The sequence below is a fragment of the Patagioenas fasciata genome, chromosome 4 (assembly GCF_037038585.1).
Source record: "Patagioenas fasciata isolate bPatFas1 chromosome 4, bPatFas1.hap1, whole genome shotgun sequence".
Lineage (NCBI taxonomy): Eukaryota > Metazoa > Chordata > Aves > Columbiformes > Columbidae > Patagioenas > Patagioenas fasciata.
The window spans coordinates 42,688,064-42,701,159 of NC_092523.1; the positions used below are offsets into that span (position 1 = coordinate 42,688,064).

General features: G+C 36.7%; 1 protein-coding gene across 4 annotated transcripts in view; it reads right to left on the reverse strand.

The window, feature by feature from the left end:
- KLHL2 (kelch like family member 2) overlaps positions 1–13,096 on the reverse strand; it is a 56,658-nt gene that overhangs the window by 16,461 nt on the left and 27,101 nt on the right. For all 4 annotated transcript variants that reach the window (XM_071807730.1, XM_065836202.2, XM_065836203.2 and 1 more), the window contains one exon: positions 5,631–5,793. In XM_071807730.1, the coding sequence (XP_071663831.1) occupies positions 5,631–5,793 (163 nt within the window). The remainder of the gene's footprint in view (positions 1–5,630; positions 5,794–13,096) is intronic.

A 13,096-nucleotide genomic window follows, 5' to 3' on the forward strand; every position in this document is an offset into this window, starting at 1 on the left:
TTACATAGGAAGAAACATTACATCTGAAATCTGCACAGGACATCTTATGCTATAAACAATTGTGATTAATTCAAATTTCATTTATTTATATACCTACAGTCAGAGCTTCTCTGGCTGAGCTGCCTTTACTAAATAGAATAAACAAATACAGAAGCAAAGGTCTGTTGAAGTTCCATCAGGTTAAAAACCTTTCAGAGAACCATCATGGCCAAAAATAAGAGACTGTAACCCCTCCTCTCTTTCATGTGTTATGACTGCGGTTGTTGTCAGTGTTTGTGTATGACATTGAACACTTCCTAAATTTCTGTTCCATCATTAACATGCCTCAGTCATTTTCTAACATTTTTCTAAGGTGTTCCAGCAGCTGCTGATACTTAATATCCATTTCCAGAAATCTTTTTAACATTTCGTGCACTTTCAGAAGTCTTCTCGCAAAGATTTCCCAAAGCCACATTATACGAAAAACATGACCAGAGCTTATCAGTGTCAGAGGTTGCAGCTGGAAAAAGGGTGAAATCCCCGTATTCCCTAGATATTTTTATAACAGTAATCCAATGTATACTAGTGTGTGAAACAAAATATCACAATCAAATATATCAAGTCTCCTAAGTGCCTTTTGTCTGGTTGAGGCCAAGTATTTCCATTCCACAAAACAGATAATGACTACGTAGCTTCTTTCTGAACGGATAACCTCTTGTTTTAGAGCAATGCAGAGCATGGGAGCTTGGAGAGATCTAAGCCCTGCATTCACTTAAAGGAACAACGAGAATTTCTCAAGCAGATGAAACAAAAATATTTAGGAAGAATTAGATTTTTAAACTATTGCTTTAATTCACAATGTCATATTATGGGTTTTTCTGGCTCGAGACAAAGGTCTTTGCTAATGGCCTAACATAAGTCACTGGTGAAGCAGAAACCACAGCCTTATTACAGAGGGACAGATACAAGCTCTGCCAGTTGGAGAACCAGCAGAAGCTGGAGATTACAGAATCATTTAAAAAAAAATTATTTACTTGTCACTTTTATGCTTAAATAACTTCTTTTGAGAACACCATGAAATTCATAGCAGCCAGGGTAACAGAAACGTAGCAACAGACGTTGCTACTCAGAATAGAATCGTAAGAACAATTCTGCTAACTACATCCTTTCAATCTCATGCATACGAACGTACACGAGAATAGACTACAGAAGACATACATGCTTCCGAGTCTAGTTAGTGCTCAAAGTTTTAGACTCAGAGCACCAAACCAAGAACGCTGCACCCCACAGTTAAGTACAACACCGCAATTCCTGCTTCACAGTACATGCTAAGGTTCCGTAAAAAAAGTTTCTTCAACATCTCATCAGCGCAATGCTAAAAGCCAAGAAGGTTTGCCACATAAAGCTGGTCCTCAAAAGACACTTCTTCCACAAATTATTCAATGTTTCCAAATGCTGCACTGGTCTATATGGTGAGTGGAAGTACATTATTATTCTTCGGTTGCAATTAAGAAATGTCAAGGCCTAAGCACTGAGCAAGTGCCTCTCTAGTCCAAGATGGCATACCCCTCTTCATCAAAAGGCTTTACCTATTTATCTTCAGGTTGTACATAACCTTGCTGTCATTGTCTATTACCAGAAGTATCTTCCTGCCTCTTTTTCCTAAATATAAAATAGCAAGCATAATAAAATAAAGACTAGAAGTTAAACATCCAAATGCTTTTGATTTTCCTAGCAGGGAAATATTTTCACTGCTTTTTCAATCTAATAATCCTCTTCTGTACTCATTCTGGTTTCTGAAACCTTAATCCCAAAATGTCAGCTCCTGGGAGACTGTCCCTCTGTGACACAAGGCCGAATTCTGAAATGGCAAAGCCACTCGTCTTTGGCTCAGAATTTTGAGAAAATTTCAGTCGTAAGAAAAAGCCTTGACAATGTACCAAGAGTTATTCAAGAAAAGAACAGGGGGGAAAAGAGGCTATGATGGCTGAGATACAGGCAGTAAGAAGCCTGAAAATTCAAGAGGAAAAACACTGACCTGGAAAGGTATACAATACTCTTTTGGATTTGACATTATATTACTCAAAGACAATAAGACTTAATTAAAACATTTTGCATAACAGTCCAAATACAGTTATCACAAAGTCATTCAGTCACATACATGCAAATTTCTGCAGTAACATATGCATTACAAAAGCTAGCACTTTCGAAACCAACCTGAATAGCTTTTGAATTTTTTAAGTTGATATATAAATAGTTTGAATACAATTTGACTAGACTAAAATCTAAGTATGGCTGATTCGTAAACCTCAGTTACATACTTAAGACAGTAACCAAGGATTCTATTGACAGACATCTAATCATGTGAGTTTGCTGCGGTTTTGTTTTTTTCCTGAAGCATCCATTCTTGATAGAGATACTACAATCTCCTGGAAGTGGAAACAAAAGATCTGTACTGGAAAACACATTTTCTAGGAAATACGGCAACCGAAAACATTCATCATAATCCTTTTTACAAGGTCTAAAATTGCTCAAGGCAATAAAAAGCTTATTATTTGGACCTAGATATATGCATTGAAGCACTTAGTGCTCTATTTCAGGAAAATCTTCAGTTTCTAACTCTGTACTAATTGTTAATGATGCTAACTTGTCACTGTATATTTTAGAAAAGTTATGAAAAGCAACACAATCCTATGGGTTTTTTTTTGTCTGCAGTCGTATCAGAGTATTTCATTTTTAATTCTCTTTTCTGTATTGCTCTTGTACTAAGCCTGACAGAGTGCTAGGGATTACAGAAAGCAGCACAGACAGTGCAATATAATGAAATAGCTCACAGCCTGACTATGCACAGCATATTTATCTCAAGAGTAAGAACAGAGTGTGGGTTGCTTTAAAATTCACCACACAGATACAGCAAAAACACAGTAAGAGTTGAGCTGGCAGCTCGTGGTATGGGCCAGCAGGACGCCAAGAATACGATGACAAAAATGGAAGCATAGACAAGGAAAGTGGTTTCTGGAGGAATTTGACAGAAATGGAAAGCAGTTTGATTTTGGAAGAGAGAGAAGGTTAGTTCAAAGCACGAAAGAAGTAGAGAGAGATGAAATAAAAATTCAAGTGAGGGCAATTCTGCTGATCTGGAAATGCCAAGGATGAGAGGTTGGAATTTGATCCAGGGGGAAAAGGAATATTGCATGGGCAGTAAAATTACCTTAGCAAACAGAGAGGAAGTCATGGCAAAGATAGATTTACATTGCAGCAAAAGGGAAACATGACATGGAGTAGATTTGGTAGGGAGAGAAGAAACAAAATAGAGGAACACGCAACTGAGCAGGTGAGAGAAAATAGCGGAGTTGAAGTTGTCAAGTTTATGAACCTGAATGACTGGTAGAACGCTGAAGTCATCAGTGACAGAGGCAGACAAGGAGAAGGGAAAGAAGATTAGATGGAAAGCAATTCAGTTTTGCTGAACCTGAAGTAGAAGTGAAACATCCAAGAGACACTGAAGAGACAGTGACAGATCAGGGATGGGGCAGACAGTGTAAGCTGCAGGTAAGGAGCACACCTGGGAGTCACTCTCAGCCTCTAGCAACCCGCCACTTCTGAATTTCCAAACAAATTTGTCCTAGTCTCTGAATATTCACTGCCAAAGCTCTAATAAAAATGTGCTACTTATCTGGCTAGTTGTTTTGTTTTTATTTTTCACTACAAAAAAAGCAACCGTTAAAAAGTAATTCTTCAGTGCAATGTCTTGGATCGACTCCAACACCAAGACCCCGAGGCACTCTACACACAAAAGAACAGTGAGATCACTGCCACTTGAACAAATTGAAAGCTTTAGTTTTAGTCTCAGTGTTATGCTACAAACTTAAAAACTTACACAATGTTTTGTTTACTTTTTAGTAACCTACATTATGCAACCTGTCTTGGCATCAAGAGCAGTCAAACAAGATTTTAATCTCATGTTAAAAATTAACAATTTAGTAATACTTGATCTGAAAATACATTTATATCAGTTTCCAAGAGCAGAAAATGTATTTGGAATAGAAATTTTTTTAAAAAGGATTTCAGCCTTCACAGAATCATAGAAATGTAAGCTAGAAAGAACTTCAAATCATCTAGTTTTGCTCAAGGGAGTGATTCAGATCAACCCAAATCAGAAGTTAGTCAACCAGGTTTTTACAGCTGCCTAACAGTGGAGAGTCTATGACTTCCACAGACAGCTTGCCTGATCTGTGTTACTTTTACAGTTCAGTTTTACCTTAATATATGAAATCACTTTAAAAATACCTCACGAATTAATCTTACTCATTCTCAGTAATTTTTACGCAGAGGAACATTTGCATTCCTTCTCATCCTCCTAGTCTCCTAGTTTCTTGACTGAAAGGATGTTCTTCTCTCATAGCCTTTGTCACAGGTCAGTCTGTTTTCTTAATATGTTAATGTTAAACACCCTTGGATTCACTTCAGCCTGTTTGCATCTGTCTTAAAGTTTTGTTCAGCATTTTCCCACCTGAGGCCTTACCAGCATCAAGAAAAAGAGAATAATTATTCTCCCTTGTCAACCACCTACAACACTAGTGTTACTTTACCACAGAATTGCTTTTTCCTTCACAACAGCAAGCAAAATGAGAACCTCATTTTCAAAAATGTCAAGCTTTGTCATGAGCCAGTCCTCTTACAGATATCAGTGGCATAGTCTTAAAATTAAGTATTTCGTGAACATTTTTTTCAGAAAAAAAATGAGAGATAATCCAATGGCAAGTGCTCCTTACAAGGAAAGTAGAATTTTGTTGGCTGAGATATATGGCTAGTTACAAGATGCACTTCTATTCACTTTGTGTCAAGATAGAAGAATGAGACTATATCAGGGGTGTAAAACTCATTTTCACTGGGGGCCACATCAGCCTTGCAATTGCCTTCAAAGGGCCGAATGTAATTTTAGGACCATATAAAAGTAGCTACTTCTAAAATGCATTTTTAGGAGTAATTTTAGAAGTAGCTACTTTTATATGGTCCTAAAATTACATTCAGCCCTTTGAAGGCAATCATGAGGCTGATGTGGCCACAGTGAAAATGAGTTCGACACCTCTGGATTAAAGGTACCCTTTACAGCAGGAAATGTCAACTCTTGGGCTAGATGAGAAGGATTTTCAAAAGACAAATTGATAACACAATACCCATGGTATGTTTAGTGCTTCTTAGCCAGTGCAGTACAGGGGCTACAGATAGCTCCACACCCTCAGCCAGCATCTTTTTTGTTACACCATGTACTTCCTACGGACTTTGGCTTGTGGCAGTTGCCAGAATTTTAACTCTTCTCTCCTGATTTCCAACTCTAAGTGATGGTGCAAAATTTTAAGACAGCAAGCTAGTTTTTTTTTTCTGGATTACAAATTGCCTGGACCCTGTATGGCACTGATAGGTCATGAAGATGCTGAGCCTTTGTTATTATTATAACCATGTTCCAGACAGGATACTATTTCTCTTAAAGACATTCATATCAAATGCATTCTTTGTCAGAAGATACATGTCTGCAATACCCTGGATAAAATTCTGTTTTCTTGGGGGGGGCACTGGGTGGGCATGGAACCCTGTGTGTGCCCATGCACACAGATCTCAAGCTATATGCTATACTAATGATAACTTGCCTGCATATGTGTTGGCCTTGTTCAAGAGATCTGTGCATGCATGCATGTCAGCAAAAGCACGAATTCCCAAGCAGTTGATCGGATGAAGCTGGGATTCCAAAAATTCACAGCAAGTCCTTTTCACATCCTGCAGTTGCAAGAGACCAGCTGCTGGTAGCAAGACCTGAAAGGAGCAACACATAGTTAATACTCCAATTCGATTCTGAGCTCATACAGAAGTATTCTCAATATTAACAAAGAAAACAAAATAATCCATCAAAGAAATAAAAGACTAAAAGAGAGACAAAAATTTCAGCACTATGCAACTAAAGAACTTAAACCCCAACATGATTTACATCCCGGCAAATAGCATTTAAGATCTAAAATAACAAGCAACGATCTCTGTCACCGTGTTCACTGGGAAATCATTCCATAGATTAAAATTCTTACACTTCATCTAAACTCTTCACAATATTCTTTCACAAGTTCACTTTTTACTGTTACCAACACTCCATAATTACATCTCATTTCCAAACCTTCAGCTTTAGATACTTCTTTAAATCAAAGTTTTCTAGACCATGATAGAACATGTAAATCTTGTTTGTATGTGAGCACTGCACACTGTACCATTTTTTAGCATCAATAATAAGCATCTTTATGTAACTGATTCCAGTAAGGATTCAATTCATTTTCCAAAGAAGTCTGTGACCTTCATTAAAGAATGACAATTCAAGCATTTAAAAATCTGAGCATATAACATATTCTATAATTCATTAAAAATCCATATCAATAAGCAATTAGTGTAAATAAAGCAAAATGTAAAGATAAACTGAAAAAAAAAACCTGTATGACACATATTTTGGTTGCTTAGTAAAACTTAAACATTAGATTTAGGTGAACTATAAATGTGCCTTTGAGCAAAATTCTATACTGCTATCTATAATTTCTTCTTCACAATATTCTAATTTTCTGTGCCTTTGACAGTTATGTTAATGAGACTTCTATTTTAGAACATTCAAATGTGAAATCAATGTTAGCTTGCATCTTCAGGGAATGACAACAGGCAATATTTTTACATGGAAGCCTTGCAACTAGTCACTTACATCTGGAGAAAATATATACTATAGGGCTGCATCAATAAGCAAACAAAACAAATATCAAAGGTAATGACTGCACTACTCTTGTTAATGTTTGCTTTTCATTTGAACAACTACTTGGGTAGAATTAAAGAGAACCAAACAAGAAGGAAATCGGGAAAAAAAGAGCTGGAAGAGTAAAACAATTTAGAAACCCGTGTAACACTTACTACTTGAAAGCTGTAGAATATACTTCTACTTTATTGCTCTTTGGAAGAAGTTTTAATCTTAGTAACTGTAGAATCAAGTATTTAGTATCATCTCTGTAAGCATCTATTTGCTTTATAAAGAGCTACTGTTATTGCTCATTCTTCAGACGTTTTTCTTGAAATAAAACTAACTGTTACGGCCCAAACTAAACCGAAAAGGACTTCAGGCAATACAACATTGTAAAGCTAATGTCTGCTTTCAACTTCATTTTTTGGTCCTGCTTCTGCTATTTATGGCTGTTCGTCTCCCCCAGCCTGCCATATATGAAGCCTGCTTGAAAACCCTCTTTCTGTTCATCAAGATATTAATCTTTAATTTGAAGCAATAATCCGCTATAGCCTCTGTTTTACACATTTGACTACCAATGTAGAGAGCAAAAAAGAAGGATCATATATTTAAAAGAGTTTGCTTTGAATATCAACTGTTAAAGAGAAATAAAGGAAAAACACAAATTTGATTGCACTGAGATACAGTGTCCGCTGCTAAGAAAAATAACTAAAAACTAGATTAAATTGAGAAGATCTGTATGTAATAGGCACAACCATCAGATGAAGACACACAATTCAAAACAAATTTAGTAAGCTTAAAGGTTACAAGTGACAAGGTTAAAACAGTGAAGTGAACTCATTTTATTTTAGCATATGTTTATGAAAATGTGAAGGAAATATTAGTAATACAACTTCTATTACTAGAACTACAGTATGATTAGTTACAACAGCGAGTAGATAAATCATTTGATAGTGAATTCTAGGATAAGATATGATAATGAAATTACACATAAAGAATCGGGGCTAGAAATCTAATACAAGTATTTATTCACACAACTTGCCCCAATGAAGCAAATACTTCACACCTGCTTACACATTCAGGAATTAGTTCAAATAAAGTTCTAGATAATTTTAGGCACGTTATCAGTATAGCTGAGCAAATAACTCTGTGAACAATCCTTGACTGCTTGAAAGGATTCAGTAGAAAAATATGTAAAATCATCATCAAATCAGTGAAAGAAATTGAAAGGTGACATTTGAGAATGGTATGCAGAAAAGAATTGATGATTTGTATGCACAGTCACGCTGAGACTTGCTCACTGGTATGAATACTAAAACAATGTTACAAAATCACTCTTCATTATGGAAAATTTACATCAGTTCTTAAATCATTGTAATTGAGTTTGTAAAGTTACAGATTTCAATATGTTTTAGTTATTAGACAACAAGACATTTAACTCTATATTCATGTGCATTCTGCTAATATTATAAAAGGAAAAGAGAGGCAAAGTGCATCAAATTTATCCCAATGAAATTATATCTTGGGCTTTGGTTACTAGGCAACAAGAACTGTGATAACATCTAGCTCTTTCCATTTGTACCTATAGAACTGTTAGCCTGGAAACTGTAACAACCTGCATTTAAAAATACGGTTCCATCGCAGACACATTCATCGCAGACTGCTCAACCAAGGGACAGAACTACATAAGAAAAAAAAAAAACAAAACACCAAACAAAAAAACCCCATCAACCCCACCAAATGCAACCTCCTCTCAAATTCATAAAGAAAGACCATATTAAAACTGCAGTGCAGATTAAGTTTAACTGCTGCTGACTCTAAACTGGTAGGTTATAGCTCAGATTTATTTCCAAAAATAGCCAGTAGAGGGTATCCTAACTTTCCTTTAAATAAATACTTTCATATGCAGACTGCTTTGTACTGCAAGAAATTCAGAAGGGGAGGGGGGAAATCATCTCCAGTTTCTTCTTCTATGAAAACGTATCCTCATCACAGTGGTTGCTGTTTTCATAATCAACGAAACTGAACAGATCATTATTACAGATGGCAAGAAAGAAATTACGTATTCTCTTTTGATGTCAAACTCATGGTGATGAATCTTGGAATGACTACTACATTTCCTAGAGCAGATCATTCAACCCTTACAAGTCTTTGAAGAATATTTCCTAGTTATCTCCTCCTGGTTTTCCTTTCTATAGTGACACTCCTATTCCCAAAGCTGTGTATACCCGCCACGCAGAACACAGTTTTCCAATCCCACTGAGACAAAAAGGAATGAGATCAGGTAAAAGTACTTTAAAATCCACCTACAGGATCACCTGCAGAGTCAGGAGGGATCCACTTAAGGCCCTAAAGTTGGTTCGCTGTTTTCACTGGGGTAGATTCAAGACCTTCAAAATAACTCAGCTAGATTGTCAACACATATTTGAGGCTGCTGCCCTCTCTGGTGGCCATTCAGATACGTGCCAGGAGCCTGGTGACGACTGAGGGTTATGATGTTGCTTGCAGCTTTTCTCCTTTTTTTTTTTTTCGACCCCAGACAGCATCATGGCTCTGTTCACCCTCATGCAGCTGGACATATTTACCTCGCATGACCAAAGTATATACGTATACAGGTCTGCACCTCTCCAGTTACGCGTGAGCCATTAGCTCACAAGGAACATGTTCACAACAGTCTCATGGAGATACAGTCTACATGACTGACGCAAGCCCTACCACACAAGAAAGCTAAGAAGAGATGGGCAAGGGCAATGAATTCAGGGAAGAAATGTAAGGCACTAGCACCAAATAGCGTAGAGAAAGCAACAACACAAGGAAGACTGGAGGGGAACCTTTGTTTTAGACATATGGCTGTACCAGCGAGTCATCAGGTTGTGTAAACAGCCTTCCCTAGACAATTATTACAGTGTAATGTCTTCCCCAGGTAGCCAGACCAGTGAGGTGAGAGGTGCATTTGTGGCTCAACCCAATATAAAGTATAAAAACTGAACAACCACCAGAAGGAGCTTGAGCTGGCTTTAGCCCACATTTTCCTTCCTGGTGAACTGAGGATGCCCAACATCCTGACACAGACCAGTAATGTAAATCACGGTTGCATGATGATCCAAGTGTAAATTGCAATTACTATATTGTACTTGTGTTGTGATTTCAATATATTGCTGTATCTGTCTGGTAAATCAAAACATAGCACTATGTAACACCAGGTATCTTCAAATAAGTAAATTTTATATCAAACATTAAACTCTCCTCATGGACTATCTAGACAAAGCGGGTCTGAGAAGCTGCCCTCAAGTGCCTCCACACCAGACAAGGAAGTCCATCCCACCCAAAGGCTGCTAGATGACCTAAAGGGCATCCCTTTTTATGCTATCATGCCACAAAGAAAGGAAGAATGAAATCAAAGGAATGGTCAAAGATCATCCAAATTATCCCACTTTTTTTTAATTCTTATCTAAATGCATCTGTGCTGTAATTAAAACTGTGGTTTCTAACTGAAATGTAGCCCATATTCCAGTGAAATCATTCAGCACTGCATTGAAATTACGCTATTTGGGAGTATGCATACAAAACCATTAAAATAGATACAAATACTTTAACACTTGCATCTGTGGGATAGAATAGAGAAGTTCCAATTTTGGAAAATTGAACCCTTCTAGCATTTCTATATGGACAAGATGTGCAAGTGCACTTTTCCAATGTTTAAATACAGACAAATCAAATGCTTCACTGGATTTAAAGATGTGCATGACCTGCGAGTTTAGAACATGATACTATGTATTTCATAAAGTGTACCTTCGGGGTATTTAACACCCATGGCTTTATAGGCTACTGTGCAGTGAAGACTTGGATGTATCAACACATCTTCTAGTTTAATGAGCCCCATTCAATTAAAAGCCAGATGTAGGTGGCAGTTTTATAATATCAGAGGAAGGAATCAGCCTGCTAACCAAGATACAGTCCCATTCCTTCACATTCCCTTAGTACTAGCCACAAATTGGTAGAGCACTCTTTCAGGTGAAAACAAGAAAACAATCATGATCATGTAATATTTTGAATGACTGACATGATCTACAAAATACTAAGCAGCATGACAGACTGAAGGGGAGTGTAAGGAAAAAGTAACTGTTCTACATACCTGGTTTTTAACCAGCATCATAATCTGTACTTAAGAGTCCATTTCAGTTACAGTGACAGGCAATTTATAGGAAGCAACTGATTTGCTCAAAAATGGCTTTAGAAGACACATCACTTCAGAGGATTAATCTGAACGAACTAGTAATTGTTAGTTAAAATATTTGGGGTGGAGGTGGTTGCTTTGTTTTTTTCTGTTTTTTTGAAAGGGGTAGGTGTGGAAGTTTTTGATAGATGTGGGACGCAGTTAGGGGTTGCTGAAATGCATAAAAATTATTCATGAAACAAACAAAATTATAGAAGGGCCACTTTAATCAAGTAATATGCTATAAAGAATAGTGTCCATACAGTCTTCTTTGGCCTGAGGCTTCTACCGTATCTACTCTACCAGAACAGTGTCCTAACCACCATGTAACAGAGTCTTTTGGCTTAAGCCAAAGAAGAAAGACTGATATTCTACTCTGATGGTGATTTTTGTTAACTGTCATGATCTCAGACTTTCATAGCCTCTTCTTCTGTCAAAAGATCCTGGAAATAGAACTGAAACATTGTCTCACTTGGAGTGAAACATTCTCGAACCTAAAATAATTTTACTTAGAACTGAAGATATTTTTTTCAGTGAAAAAAATATGTAGACATTTTGATCTAACAGATTTTTATTTGAACTTGGGTCACTGAATTTAAGTATATGTACAGTAAGTCATATAAAATGAAAGCTCAGAATCCTTCATCATACTGTAATTCAGTGCTTAAAAGATTATACAGCTGCATAAAAAATACCTTCATATTTTCTTAGGGACAGGATAATTTAAACAAGACTAACTAGAGTCTGAACAAAGCAACTTGCTGCTGATACTTTGTCATTCAGAAACTGGACAATTTATTCTTTAATTAATTGGAGCTGAAGTGCTAGCCAGTCAAATAGCACACAAAGCTCCCCTACAGAAGGATTAAAATAAGCTGAAAAAATTAAGTAGGCAGGATAACAAACTCATACTATGTTGTCTTCAGTCTTTCTGTAAAGGCTGACCCACATAAAGAACCGCTGCATCTGCCAATGCTTTAGCTTGTACGCTTCAGCTACAGGATTTACCCATCACATCTCACATCTTCAGTACCAGACCACCCTCAGCCTCAGACCCCACTGACAGATACACTGAGTTCACTTATACCAAAAAATGATAGAAATATTTTTACAATATTCCCTAAAAATAAATACTTAAAAGGCTGGCAAAGAATCAAAACATTCATGTGCTACGTTTCCTAAAGTATAAAAGACAACTTTGGGGGGCTAAAGGGGAAGGCATTGTGGAAGGACTTGTTTGTTTTGTTTTTCTTATTTTTGTTTGTTTTTCTACATTACAGGCTGACTGGTAACAAAGAAGGCTTGGTGTCCTGATACAACTTGTGTATTTGCTGGCAATCTTAAAGAGAGGGATTGAAACACAATTTGCAAAACCCTAAAGCCTGTGCTGAAAACAAACAGCAGCATAATGGGGATAGTAAATTGCAAACCGCTGCTTTCTCTGGTATCCCACTCTCTGGTACAGAAGATGTATCCATACTACTGAGATTTATAGTAATACAAAACAAAGAACTAAGGACAACAGAAATAGCATGAAATAGAAATGCTTTGTGTGCATGATGCTTATCTTCAACACAAAATTGTGTCAAGATTAACATCTAATGTGCAATAAATGGCCCTTCAGTGGACTCAAAAGACATTTGAGTACTCTGAACTTTTAGCGTTACAGTTTTGGTTTTTTATATTTTATTGAGATAATATTTTACTTATCAGTTTCCTACAGCAGACCATATTTATATTCTCCTAGAAAAGTCACAGGGGAATTCTTCCTAGGAAAAACAAAACAAAACAAACAAAAAGACATTAGGCTTAGTGACAATTTCATAATCACTTTAATCTAGATGTTTGGCTTATAAAATTCAGGTATGTAGGGACAGAATTCCCACAGCAAACAGCATCTAGCTTCCCATCTGAAAGTTTTTTCAGATAAAGGTTTAATGCATACGTATCATGATTTAAAGCATGACCAATATCCAGGAAAAAATATTTTCAAGAAAACCTTTATTTGGCTTTCAGAAATTTCATCGTAGGTCTAGCAACATAATGCTGAACTTACTTGCAAGCAAGAGACGTCAAACATGCAATCTGTACTTTAAGTGGCTTAATTTACTCATAATAAGCACCTCGAATTTTACAGG